This window comes from Tupaia chinensis, unplaced genomic scaffold (genome assembly GCF_000334495.1).
Source record: "Tupaia chinensis unplaced genomic scaffold, TupChi_1.0 Scaffold000197_1, whole genome shotgun sequence".
Classification (NCBI taxonomy): Eukaryota; Metazoa; Chordata; class Mammalia; order Scandentia; family Tupaiidae; genus Tupaia; species Tupaia belangeri.
Window position 1 is genome coordinate 7,475,637 of NW_006159672.1, and position 14,608 is coordinate 7,490,244.

Here is a 14,608-nt window from a genome sequence, read left to right on the forward strand (position 1 = left end):
CCGCTCAGAGGCTCTGCAGCCACTCGGCTTTCCAGCACTTGCGGGTCCTGGAGGCCACAGCCCTAGCCGGCGGCCGCATCCGCTCCGAGCGCAGTTTCGGTAACCGCCCCTTCCTGACCCCTTCGTGGAACCCGTTTCCGAACCCCCTCCCAGAACCAACCGGGTCCACCCGAACTCGGCCTCTCTGGCCCGGCGTGCGCCCAGGGTTAACCCGCCCGGAAGTCTTCTCTGGTTCCCAAGTGAATCCCCCGCCCAACCCACTTAAGCATACAAAGTTCACCGACGTGGAAACTCAGTTTCCCAGTTATTAATAGCTAGGACTCAACTTGCCGGGAAAGGTAACTGGCGATTCTACACAGTTGCCTGGCTCTGTCCCGCAGGTAGCCCTCTTACCCCTCTTACCCCCTCCCCAGTCCGATGGTCCCTCCCCCCTTCTCCTTTAGGCTGTTCTTAGAAGGCAGGGGCCACCCTTCACCACCACCCCCCCCCCCCCCCACCACACACACACACTCTCTCTCTCTGTCTCCTTTCAGATATTCCCTTTAAACCAGGGTTGATGGGGCCCTGCCCTCCGGACCAGGTGCCCTCAAGCTGGTCTTCAGAGCATGGTTGGAGAGGGCAGAGTTGGGTGGGGTCCAGAAGGGCTTAGGGTAACTTTTCTGTGGAGGGGTCTTGCAGGTGACACTTCTGTCTCTTTCCAGGTGGGGTAGTGGAGATAGGTGCACATTGGATCCATGGACCCTCCCAGGGCAACCCAGTGTTCCAGCTGGCTGCCCAGTATGGGTTATTGGGGGAAAAGGAGTTGTCGGAGGAGAATCAACTGATAGAGACAGGGGGCCATGTGGGCCTGCCCTCGGTGAGCTACACGAGCTCTGGGGCAAGTGTGAGCCTGGAACTGGTGGCAGAGATGGCCAGTCTATTCTATAGTTTGATAGACCAGACTCGGGAGTTCCTGTGTGCAACAGAGACACCAGTGCCCAGTGTTGGAGAGTACCTCAAGAAGGAGATTGGTCAGCACATGGCCAATTGGACAGAGGCGGAGGAAACCAAGAAGCTCAAGCTGGCTGTCCTGAACACTTTCTTCAATGTGGAATGCTGCGTGAGTGGCACCCACAGCATGGACCTGGTTGCTCTTGCACCCTTTGGGGAGTACACCGTCCTGCCAGGGCTCGACTGCACCTTTTCTGGGTAGGTGCATGCTCCTTCCTCCCACCCAGGCCTCCTTCGATGTGCCTCAGGACCAAAGGGCTGGCTGGGCTGCAGTCGGGCTTTGGGAGGCAGAGGTGGCATGGGAGGGACCCGAGGCCATTTGCCCTCCCTGTTTAGAGAAGGTGGTAGCTCAGTCCCCTAGTTTTGCTCATTTAAGGAAAACAAAAAGTTATTTTCAAGAGAGTCATTAAAAGATAAGACATCTTGTTTTTCTCCCTCCAATATTTACTGAGGCCCTTACTTGATAGTGTGATGTTAGGGATTTCAGCTGCAGAGGGGGCCAAACAGGTTCCTTGCCCTGTGGCAGGGTGGCTGCCTCCTACCACGTGCAATTATCCCCTCTGCTGAGCTGTCCTACCCAGGTGTTGCCTTGGTATTGGCAGCCCCAGGCAGTGGGCATTTGTGACTGCACAGAATAAGAACTCTGGTGTGAGTTAGGAGGGAGCTGGTGTTCTCTCTAGATTACCTGGGAGCTTTGCGATAATTAGCTCACTTAATCCTTCTAGTAACCTGGGAAGCTGGTATTAACATTCCTGTGGTACTCTCAAAACCACAGGAGTGGAGCCAGGGGTGCTACGCAGAGTCCACACCTACTCTCCGTCCAGGCCCTAAGTGATGCCCTGTATATCAGGACAGAGAGCGTGGAGGGCCTCTTTCCATCAGTGTTACCATCTTAGGGGCTGGGCCTCTGAACAGCATCAACACTTCCATCTTTCCTAGGGGTTACCAAGGACTCACAAACTGCATAATGGCCTCCTTGCCAAAGGACGTGATGGTTTTCAATAAGCCTGTGAAGACTATTCACTGGAATGGATCCTTCCAAGAGACCACATCTCCAGGGGAGACATTTCCAGTGTTGGTGGAATGTGAAGATGGAGACCACTTCCCAGCACATCACGTCATAGTCACCGTGCCCTTAGGTAGAGCCCATTTTTCTTGTCATGTTATTAATTCAAATGCCTGTCCTGGCTGTCTTTGGCATTACTGTGCCTCCGTTGACCCTGGGGTATTTGCTTGGCAGTTAAGCTCACATTTTCGTTCTAATAATTTTCAGATAGGAGAAATTATTATAGTAGTAGTTGTATGCTTTGAAATTAAGAATTTTATATTCAGAAAAAATTCAAATAAACATGTGCTTATTTGGAGGTAAATGGAAAGGGGGCTGGCCTCTAGAAATGAATGAAATTGCACTTTGTTAAGGTTTGGACTGGTGATAAGCCATAGAAGTAGCCGTAGCCATATATATGTATAAGTCTGTTTAATTCCAGATCTGGTACTTCAGCCAGAAGTTATTTGTTTTTTTTTGAGAGTATTTTTTTTCTTTTTTTTCCCCTGCTATAGGGCTCTTGCGCTCGCCAGACAGAGAGAGACAGAGAGACAGAAAGCGAGAAATCGCCTCCCAGGGGGGATGGTCACGCTGCAGTCCCTTCTCCTCCATTCTCCTCTCGGCATCCTGGGCACGCACGCACATGTGCCTGGCGTGAGTTTTAAGCTGCCAGGTCTGGGACGCGAACCGTGGTCGACTACGTGGGAGTCCAGCGACATAGCCATTATGCTAACTGTTGGTCCCTCGGCCAGAAGTTTTTGAGAAGTTGTTTGACAGTCTCAGAAAAGGTGGAGATAGTTGAAAACAAAGTTGCTAGAGTAATTGCTGCTGACTAGACAGGTGTCTCAGGCCAACTTCACACTGACTTTAACCTCTGCCTGTGTTATGTCAGTCACTCCTGATGGTAACCTTGAGGTCTGTCACATTCCCTTTCTGACAAGTGTAAGCGTCTAGGCAGAGAGTAAAGTCACTTAATCGCTCAACTTGACAAAGCTAGCAAGCACCAGAACTGACTTGGGAATCCAGGTGTGGTAAAAGGGTGTGAGATGAAAAGCAAGAGTCTCCCCTAGCCTGGGGTAGCTGTGGTTACTGTGTTGTGTGTCCATTGAGAACTTGTTGTGTTCCACAAATGGAATCATACTAGATGTATTAGACACATGAACTTCTGCTGTGTGGTTTGCCCTTTATTTTTTATCTCCCCTTAAGCTTTTTGTCAGTGTTTTCAATTTATATACATGAGGACTTGAAAAAGTTCATGGAGATGGATCAAAGTACAAGAGCTTATTTTGGTGCAAAAACATTTAAAACCTATGTGTAGCTTTTCATAATTTTCCATGAACTTTTTGAAGACCTCCCCCATATAGAGCTAACACTTTTTTTTTTTAAACTCTAGTGACTTTGCTTATTTTTTTTTTGCAATGTATAATTACTAAGTCTACTGAGTGCTAATCACTGTGCCAGTGCTGTTCCAAGAAGCCACCTCACTTGTCACTTTTATCCTTTAGAGCCACATAGTAATGGAATCATACTAGATGTATTAGACACATGAACTTCTGCTGTGTGGTTTGCCCTTTATTTTTTATCTCCCCTTAAGCTTTTTGTCAGTGTTTTCAATTTATATACATGAGGACTTGAAAAAGTTCATGGAGATGGATCAAAGTACAAGAGCTTATTTTGGTGCAAAAACATTTAAAACCTATGTGTAGCTTTTCATAATTTTCCATGAACTTTTTGAAGACCTCCCCCATATAGAGCTAACACTTTTTTTTAAACTCTAGTGACTTTGCTTATTTTTTTTTTGCAATGTATAATTACTAAGTCTACTGAGTGCTAATCACTGTGCCAGTGCTGTTCCAAGAAGCCACCTCACTTGTCACTTTTATCCTTTAGAGCCACATAGTATTTTCTGTATGTAGACATCATTATTTAATAAATACTGGTGGAAATTTAAGTGCTTTGTACTTTTTCTGTTTCACATAGTGTTTTACATGTGCATTTAAAACTGTATGAATCTATCTGAAGGTACCTAGTAGTAAGAATTGCTGAGTCAAAGATAGGAGCAGATGGGACAACTGGAAATGGCATTGTGACCCACTGTGGCCTGTGGCTATAGTATGTTAGAGTGCCCGTTTCTCCATTTATACTGACCGTTGATAACCTTTGCCTGGTGAGCTGTTGAGTTGTTGTTGTTGTTGTTGTTGTTGTTGTTTTTTTTTCTGACTTGCAGGTATCTTAAGGATATTGGGTTTTACCATGTATTGCAAATTATAAAAATTTTTTTTTTTAGATTTTTGCCATGTGTGTATAAAGTTGCCAGAGAGGGACAGAAAGGGACAGAGGACACAGAGAGAAGGAAAGTGGGAAATTACCCCACAGGAGTAATGGTTGCTCCACATTTTCTTCTCCATTTTCCCCTGTGGGTTTTGGGTATACATGCATATGTGCCAGGCATGTTTTTCAAGCCACCAGACACTGGCCGTATGGGATCCAGTGCCTTAACCACCATGCCACTTCCTGACCAGCAAATAGTTCATACTGTTCTTTGACTTCTTTATTTGTTTGCTCTGTTGTTGTTTGTCTTTGGGCTATTTTTTTTCCTAACATGCAGATTAGTTTTTCTGTAGCCTCTGGATAAAGTCTATGTACTTAACTGCTGTTCCGAACTAATGCTTGAGCAGTGTAGCTTGAAGACAGGGAAAGACAGAAGGCTCAGGAATGAGTTGTCCTTTTTTTTTTTTTTTAAGAGGTTTTTGCTAAAGGGTGCTTGCAATCACCAGAAAGACAGAGAGACAGACAGAAAGCGAAAAATCACCCCCTGGGGGGATGGCCACACTGCAATCCCTTCTCCATTCTCCTCTTGGGATCTTGGGCATGCATGCACACGTGCCCTGCGTGAGCTTAAGCCACTGGGTCTGGGACTCAAACTGCGGTCGACTACATGGGAGTCCAGTGACATAGCTATTATGCCAACTGCAGGTCCTGAGTTGTCCTTAACAGAGCAGTTTGGTACCCATGTCCCTATGTGACTATTGGTGACTATAGGACGGACCCCTCTTGTTCCTCCTGTTACAGTGCTAGTCACCCCAGACTTTGAGTCCTGATGTCCAGAGCCAGCTTCATCTGTGTCCTAGATTTATTTGGAAGCCCTGACTACTCTGAGTGGAATCAGTGTGGGTTCCTGTTGGCTGTTGCTTCTTGTATAAGATTTATGTGGTGTAAGCCAAGTCCAATTATGAATTCCAGGTTTTCTTAAAGAACGTCTGGACACCTTCTTTGAGCCGCCACTGCCCACTGAGAAGGCAGAAGCAATCAGAAAAATAGGCTTTGGGACCAACAATAAAATCTTCCTGGAATTTGAGGAGCCTTTCTGGGAGCCAGACTGCCAGCATATCCAGGTGGTGTGGGAGGACATGTCGCCCCTGGAGAACGTCACCCCTGCACTGCAGGACGCCTGGTTCAAGAAGCTCATTGGCTTTTTGGTCCTGCCTTCCTTTGAGTATGTACACTTCCCAAGTGGCTCTGAGGAAGCCTCCGTATGGGCTCTGAGTGGGCTGACTAATCAAGTCTTAGTTTGGTTTAGGATCCAGCAGTGTGTTGGCTCATTTTGAGGCATATGTAGAGGGATTAATGGCTGGACGAATCCCACAAGATCCCCAACACACTGATTACCGACACCCTGGGCCCAGCCCGCTGCAGGGACAGATGGAAACCTACTGTATGTAGGTTGTCAGCATCTCTTAGGGCCCGGAGTATGCTAATAGATTCAAAGCATGGTCAATCAGTGAGAAAATATTTATTGAAATTCTTCAGGAAGCTGGGGCTTATAGATACAGAAGAAATTTGAAACATGGATCTGTCTCTACCTGGGGAGACAATACTTAAACACAATGCAATAACTGAACAAAACATATAAGTAATAGAATCATAGACCTAGAGATGAAGGGCAAGATCGTTTGGCTCAGCTGCCTTATAAAGCAACATATATGGATTTACGTGCTAATTTAGAAGATAATACCGTGAATGATTTAGGAATGGAGGCACTGATTTTTCTGGCAGGATTAAAATACAAAGTTAACATATTGTAGTTAGACAGCAGACATAATTTTACGTTTCCACTCAGTGACATGATGGGAGATTGAGCAGGTTCTGAGCCTGGAACACAGGGCATAACTGCAGGAATGGCTCTTTGCTGCCATCCATTGGCAGCTGGGGGCTTGGCCCTTAGAACAGTCCAATAGAGGGAGGGAAGCCTGTTTATCTCCTTGGCACTGAAGAGAAAACTGACACTCCAGGAGTTTGGAAATGGCAGTGAGGTTGTTGGTAAGCAGTGGAACAGGTCACATAGGCTACCTACTCTGGGCCCTGCTCTGCAGCCTGTACCCTGTTGCTGTCAGTGGAGATGACAGGTCCTGGGTAACTCTGAACACCTTTGTGGGATGCTATCCATGGCTTGGGATAGTGGCTCTCAGACTCTGTGGCCTTAAGATCCATTTTATACTCCTGAAAATGACCGAGGATTTCAAAGAACTTTTGTTTCTGTGGGTTATGTCTATACATTTACCACATTAGAAATTAAAACTGAGAAACTTCAATACATTTATTGTTTAAGATGACAGTAAAGAATCTATTCCATATTAGCATAAATAACTTTTCAATTTTTTTTAGGTTTTTGCTATAGGGTGCGTGTGCTCACCACACAGAGACAGAAAAAGAGAAAGTGAAAAATACCCTCTGGGGGGATGGCCACATTGCAATCCCATTTCCTCCATTCTCCTCTCAGGATTTTGGGCAGGCACACACATATGCCCAGTGTGATTTTCAGTCTAGGAGTCAACCATGTGGGAATCCAGTGACTTAACCACTTCACCACTTGCTGGCCCCATAAAAAACATTTTTTTCTTTAAATTTTAGAGATTTTTTGTTACAGGGTGTGTGTACTTGCCAGAGAAATAGAGAGAGACAGAGAGACAGAAAGTGAGAAATCACCCCCAGGGGCAATGATCATGCCACATTCCTTCTCCTTTATTTTCTTCTCAGTATTTTGGGCATGGACATACATGTGTCAGACGTGAGTGTTAAGCTACTGGTCTGTGACTCGAACCACAGTTGACTACGTGAGAATCTAGCAATATAACCATTATGCCATCTGCTGGTCCCATAAATTACACCTTTCTTTCTTTTTTTTTTTTTTGGAGAGGTTTTTTTTCGCTATAGGGCGTGTGCGCTCGCCAGACAGACAGAGAGAGACATAGAGACAGAAAGCGAGAAATCACCCCCCAGAGGGGATGGTCACGCCGCAATCCCTTCTCCTCCATTCTCCTCTCGGGATCTTGGGCACGCACGCACATGCGCCCGGCGTGAGTTTTAAGCCACCGGGTCTGGGACGTGAACCGCGGTCGACTACGTGGGAGTCCAGCAACATAGCCATTACGCTAACTGCTGGTTCCCCATAAATTACACCTTTAAAAAAAATGAAAGATAACATGGGGCTGGCAGGTGGTGTGGTGGTTAGGGGCGCTGGACTCCCACATGACTGACTGAGTTTCGAGTTCCGGACCCAGTAGCTTGCTTTCTCATTTTCTCTCTTTTGCTCTCATTCTGGCCCTCTCTGATCAAATAAAAAATAAAATAAATAAAGTTAAACAAAATAATTTAAAAAATGAGAAAGACTACAAAATCATTTATGTAAAATTAAGTGTGAAATACAACTATAGGGATTTATATATATTAACTCATGTAGTCTTCATAACAACCCATGTAGTACATGCTATGATTATCTCCATTTTACAGATAAGAAGACTAAATTTCAACTCTCTTTCTGTGATTCTTTCTAAACATCTAGATAGCACACCCTTGGCTTATGTCAGAAATGCCTCTGAGATTCTGAGAAGATTCATTTCACATGCTGTAATGATATGCTGTAATTGAATGTATAAAAAAGCCCTAATAAATATATAATCAAGTACTGATAGCATATGGAAAAATATATTTCTAGAGAAATATTATCAATGTTATTAAAGACATAAAAGACTTACAAATTACTTAAAATATAAACTTTAAAAATAAAATTAAAATAATACTCAAGACAGAGTTGTTTTTTATGTGCATAACAATATTTTTATTTCATAGAATATAATTTTGTTTAAAATTAAAATGTATATCCAAAAAAGAAAAAAAAAAAAAAAAGAGGCACACCAGTTTGTAGAACTCTAACAAGGGCAGCAGTGGCATAAAGGACAATCTAGCTGGCCCAGCTTGTCCCATGAATGAGCTCCATCCAGAGAACACAGACTGTAGGTTGCCATGGAAGCCAGAACTAGAACCAATCAGGACGTCCTGGGCTTATGTCTTCCATGTTGTTATAAGGATAACTACAAAGTTAACTATGTCCACAGAATCTAAGAAATAATCCTCTTTTCATTATTGTTGGTTTGCTGGAAGAACTATCTTAGCCTCTTTAGACATCCCTGAGTCTACACACATGACATTCAATCATGCCACAACAGAGGAAATTCTGATGTAATGGAGCCTTGAAGAATCAGGCAGGCATCCTAAACTATTTCACCCTGAGATACCGTTGGGATTTTTTAACTATACCTCTCTGAGTATAATTTAAGACAGTTTCATTGTCAGTTCACTCATGATTCTGTTTCTAAGTGAATCAGTAGTATAAAATATGTAAAACTTTATTCACTGAGGAGAATCTGGATATTGCATGCAAAGATAGAAATATTGCATGGGCTTGGCTTCACAACTATCGATAAGTGTGAAAAGGTGAAGTAACCTTTGAGAATGCACTTAAGATTAGAAATAATATAAAACTGATCTAAAAATAGCACATTTGGAACGGTAGGAATGCTTGCCAGCTTTTGAGTTTCTTCCTTATGCTACTATTATTTTCTTATCTTTTATGCCCTTTCTCCCAGACAGTTTAGAAATTCTCATATCATAAAAAAATGGTTAAATTTTTGCTGTTTGAATATTGTCACTGGTAGCAAAGACAGTGAGTCATCAGAGACATGTAACCTTAAAAATATTATTTAAAGTAGGAAAAAAGACATCCTCATCTAGTGCAATTGTGCAAGTTTTTGTTTTGCACTAATCTTCCTCTTACTTTACTAGTTTTAAAAGTGTGTGCCAAAAAATTACTACAGAAGTATTTCATGTTAGGTAAATTCTCTTTACAAGGCAAATGATGTATAGTAATTGAATGTTTAAAAAAATATTAAGAATAAAAAATATAATAATAAGAAAATGAAAACCTATTTGATGATGATGTGGATAGTAATGTCTTTGTTTTGATTAGTAATCATGCTGAAAAAGAAATTTATACATTGTAAAGGTAAAAATAAAAACCTGAACCATAAACTAAAAAAACAAAAACAAAAAAAACTTGCCGAAGGGAAAAATGGCTTCTCAAAGTTATACAGATCCTAATCCCCAGAACTTGTGAAGATAATCATGTTACATGGCAAAAGGACATCATCACAAGTTCCAGGTGGAATTAAGGTTATGGGTCCTAAAATTGGAAGATTATCCTGACAGAAAGCGAGAAATCACCCCCCAGAGGGGATGGGCACGCCGCAATCCCTTCTCCTCCATTCTCCTCTCGGGATCTTGGGCACGCACGCACATGCGCCCGGCGTGAGTTTTAAGCCACCGGGTCTGGGACGTGAACCGCGGTCGACTACGTGGGAGTCCAGCAACATAGCCATTACGCTAACTGCTGGTTCCCCATAAATTACACCTTTAAAAAAAATGAAAGATAACATGGGGCTGGCAGGTGGTGTGGTGGTTAGGGGCGCTGGACTCCCACATGACTGACTGAGTTTCGAGTTCCGGACCCAGTAGCTTGCTTTCTCATTTTCTCTCTTTTGCTCTCATTCTGGCCCTCTCTGATCAAATTAAAAATAAAATAAATAAAGTTAAACAAAATAATTTAAAAAATGAAAGATAACTATTTTATCAAACACTTTTTTTTTGTTTTTGTTATCCTCAAACAATATTTAATGAGAATAATGGCAAAATTTTGTCTTTTTTGCAAATCTCTTTATTTAGCTTAATAGAAGATAGCAAGATAGAAAGTAGAAAATACATTTACTGATAGAAAATAGCTGCTTCTACATTCTGTTGTGATTATTTCATTGAAATATGTGAAGTACTCTACACAGATATATGATTTAAAGAAAGGAGTGATATTTAAATAGTTTTTTAAGTTATTATAGATATTTTTTGGCAGTACATCAAAACTCAAAGTGGTAGTTTGTAAAGGGTTGGCCAAATAAGATACCTGAAACCATATCAGTGAATTTTTTTCAACTTTGGGACATTAAACTCCATTTATACTTTGAACAGATCTTTTACCTATCCATGATTTTGGTCATTCATAAAATAGCGATTCATTTAGTATGCCAAATATTGATATATTATACAGTATCAAAAAATAGAATTGATTAGTGTCACCACTGATCTCAGAAAAATCTTTCAGAATTGGGAGGCTGTTAAGCTCTTGGTGTCAGATACAGATTTTCTAAAACTTCTGATTTTTGTTTGAGAGTGTAGATTTTATCATTGTCAGTAAATACTGTTTGCTAATTGTTTTCCTGTGACAGGCACACTTGGCTCATTTTTGAGAAAAATGTCTGCCAAATACCAGAATCTGAATACCTTATCTATCTATCAATTGTTTTTCTTATCTATCAGTTGTTTTTCTTCCCAGTAAAAATGGTGTCCTTGTAGGAAGTGGCTAGTTTAGCAGGCAACTCAGACATAGCATGTAGGATGTCCTTGCTGATTATTGCATATCACATATGTTTTATGCCTATTTCCCATTTCCTCATGCAGATTATTAAAAATACATTTGCTCAAGGATCAAAATTTAATAAATTAATGCTTCACCGAGAACAAACTCAAATGAATTTGGCATTTTTTTCCCTGTATGTTAATGATGTTGAAGAATACTAGACTGTTATTTATTTATTTAAAGAACTATTTATTTCTTTAATTCCATTTGTCATTATTATTTTTTAATTTGACAGACAGAGACAAAGAGAGAGAGAGAAAGAGAAATTGAGAAGCAAGCCACCAGGTCCGGGACTTGAACTGGGGTCAGCCATATGGGAGTCCAGCATCCCCATCCACCATGCCACCTGCCGGCCCCACTAGACTGTTATTGTGGTTTGTGTCTCTGGCTTGATTCTACTAAGAGACAGTTTACCTTGCACTTCTGTACAATTGTTAATGTAGTAGAAGCAACACATGTCATCTAAGTGTTAAGTGAGTTCTGACCTCACTGGTCTCTAATGGGAGCTTAGGACTCTCAGGAGTTTGTGGTCCATACTTTGAAGATCGCAGTCCCAAGGAAAGCTCCACTGTGGACTACTCTTTGTGTGGGTGTTGTTGGGCTCCCAGCACAGTTGTTGAGTCTGCTGAGAGATGGGGCAGAAAGCTGGGCTGGAGGTAACTTGTCTCAGTGGTCTTTCTCTTTGCACAGGTCTGTCCACGTTCTCTGTGGGTTCATTGCTGGGCTTGAGTCTGAGTTTATGGAGACTCTGTCAGATGAAGAAGTGCTTCTGTCTCTAACCCAGGTGCTCCGGAGAGTCACAGGTACCTATCATGTGTGGCAAAGTTACAGCCTTGCACTTGTTGTCTGATCTCTAGACAGAAACTTTAGAAAAGGCAAAAACTAAATTTGGCTCTATACATCTCCAGGGACAATCCTTCCTCATATTAGCAGAGTCAGTAACAATTCTTGTCTCTGAGGAACTGACATGACTTTGCAAACATTATCCATTTTCTAAAACCTGCTACCAAAATAAATGCAGTTATTCTCAACCAGATTTTTACAGAGGAAGAAGCTGAGGCTCAGAAGCAGTGGCCATCACTGTTATAGGCAACTGATGGCTAATCAAGACTTGGCTACCTCACCTTGAAGGGTGTTGACTATTAGCTTATTCTCTGTTTTTTTTTGAGATTTTTTTTTGCTATAGGGTGCATGCGCTTGCCAGAGAGACAGAGAGACAGAAAGCAAGAAATCAACCCCTAGGGGGGATGGCCACGCTGCAATCCCTTCTCCTCCATTCTCCTCTTGGGATCTTGGACACTCATGCACATGCGACCAGCGTGAGTTTAAGCCACCGGGTCCGGGACTCCAACTGCGGTTGACTACATGGGAGTCCAGCAACATAGCCATTACGCTAACTGTTAGTCCCCCAGCTTGTTCTGTATTTTTGTTCAGAGTTGAGTAGAATAGCTAAGACAGGAAGAGACTCTTAGGAATACATTGTGTGGCTTGGTATTTTGCCTGGGTAGTATCTTTCATTTTAAGCTATTCAGCCTTTAAAATGAAAAATCAATTGCAGATACATAGTGAGAGTTCTGGCTTTACATATCATGTCTCTGTGTTTCAGGAAACCCACAGCTCCCCAAGCCCAAGAGCGTGCTGAGGTCTCGCTGGCACAGTGCCCCGTACACCAGGGGCTCCTACAGCTATGTGGCCGTGGGCAGCACTGGGGATGACATTGACCTGCTGGCTCGTCCCCTCCCCGAGGACAGTACCAAGAGCCAGGTAAGATGGCATGCCCTGGGTACGGGAGCATCAAGGGTCCTGCTGTAGAGAGCACAGAGCAAGTGACCAATGGTGGGGCTAAGACCCCTGTTACTCAGAAGCCATTTTATTTTTGAAATTAAGGATAATTTTAAAATGTATTATTTGTTTCAGAATTATACATATGCATAACTTAAGAGTCAGAATTCTGCAGTGCTGGCTAAAGCGAAACAAAAATAGCTTTAAGAAGGGTGCCTTACTTCCCCTTTCCCAGACTGCTTCTAGCTGATACTGCTTTCTAAACTTAGCATCTTTCTAAAAAATATATTTATACTTTCACTTAAAAAAAGACACATCTTTTTTATTTTGAGAGATTTTTGCTATAGGGCATGTACACTTGCCAGAAGGACAGAGACAGAGAGACAGAAAGTGAGAAATCATCCCTGGGGGATGGTCATACTGCAATCCCTTCTCCTCTATTCTCTTGGGATTTTGGGCATGCACACAAATGCTCCCGGTATGTTTCAAGTTGCCAGTCTAGTCACCACGGTTGACTGTGTGGAAGTCCAGTGATGTAATCATTATACCATCTGCTGGTCCCAAGGAAAAAAAATGATAAAAATTCTCAAATGTATACAAACGTAGGTAGAACCTTTGGATGCCTACCCCAGCTTCACCAGGTGTCCATCCACAGCCATCTTTGCTTCCTCTGCCTCCACCCTCTTTCGTTCTTATCATTAAGCATGTCTCACATGTGACATCATTTCACCTGCGCACATTTTGTTTTCTTCTAAAAGATAAGGATACCCTTAAGATACGTAACTATAGGGCCAGCAGGTAGTGTGGTGGTTGAGGCACTGGACTCCCATGTGGCTGACTATGGTTTGAGTCCTGGACTTGGCGACTTGCTTTCTCACTTTCCCTCTCTCTCTCTGGTGAGCCCATGTACCTTATAACAAATTAAAAAATAATAACAATAACAAAATTAAATAATTATTTTAAAAAAAGATATATAACTATAATACTATTATCACACTTAAAAATTAGCAATAATTCCTCAATATTATCTAATATTCGCCTTGTGATCTTTTTTCAGTTTGCTTATTTGGTTAATTCTTGAGTTTTTAGTTTAGTTATTGTTGATTGACTTCTCACTATGATACATAAGTATGACATATAAGGTTTTTAGCTTTCTTCTACTCCTCTGCCCACCCCAAGGCTCAGGTCTCCCCTTCTCCCTTCCCATAGATGATTCAGCATTTTTGGTAAGATTACTATCCGGTGTTTATGCAATCTCGTTCTCACCAAACGCTATTCATATTCTGAGCTGTCAGGGTACAATGGTTGCTTTTGTTGCTCATTGGTGGATGTGTGTGAGCAAGTGTGTGGATCTTAGTTTTCTGTTTCTCTGCCCAGACTCTGCTAGCTGTTTGAATTGCATTCTTTCTAACCCTGGTCCTTTTTTCCACCTCTAGATACTGTTTGCGGGGGAAGCCACACATCGGACGTTTTACTCCACAACACATGGAGCTTTGCTATCTGGCTGGAGAGAGGCTGACCGCCTTATCAGTCTGTGGGACTCACAGGGTCAGCAGCCCAGGCCTAGGCTTTGAGCTTGGCTCCTGCCTGCTCTGCTCTGCTGGGATCCTCCTTTCCTCTGACAGATAGTTTTCAACTTGGCTTGAGATTTGGGGGATGTTAATGACAGTCTGTCTCTCTCTCTCTTTTTTTTTTTTTTTTTGGGTAACGGAGGAAATCTCATTTCTCACATCTATCACTGGAGCTTGAGCTGAGTGAAAAGTGTTACTGATGTGTGAGATGGGTATGGCTGCCAACGGTGATGCTGTGCATGTAAAGTATGTTAAAGCTACCTTGTGTCCAGAGTCATTCTTTATTTCTTCTTCCTTTTAAGGTTCACTGTAGAGCGTATGCACCCCCAGACAGAGACAGAGACAGAGAGAGAGAGGGAAAGTGAGCTAGCATCCTCCAGGTGGGTTGGTCATGCTGCAATCCCTTCTCCTTCATTC

At 42.5% G+C, this 14,608-nt stretch overlaps 1 protein-coding gene across 1 annotated transcript; it reads left to right on the plus strand.

Annotated features, from left to right (window-relative positions):
* PAOX (polyamine oxidase) lies at nucleotides 1-14,451 on the plus strand (the record flags this gene model as incomplete). Its single annotated transcript, XM_006147005.3, is given in 7 exon segments — nucleotides 1-99; nucleotides 702-1,188; nucleotides 1,930-2,129; nucleotides 5,279-5,531; nucleotides 11,529-11,641; nucleotides 12,445-12,602; nucleotides 14,057-14,451. Coding segments are annotated over 7 exon segments (1,448 nt in total), but the record flags the coding sequence as incomplete, so codon positions are not given.
* Nucleotides 14,452-14,608: the final 157 nt, after the last annotated feature.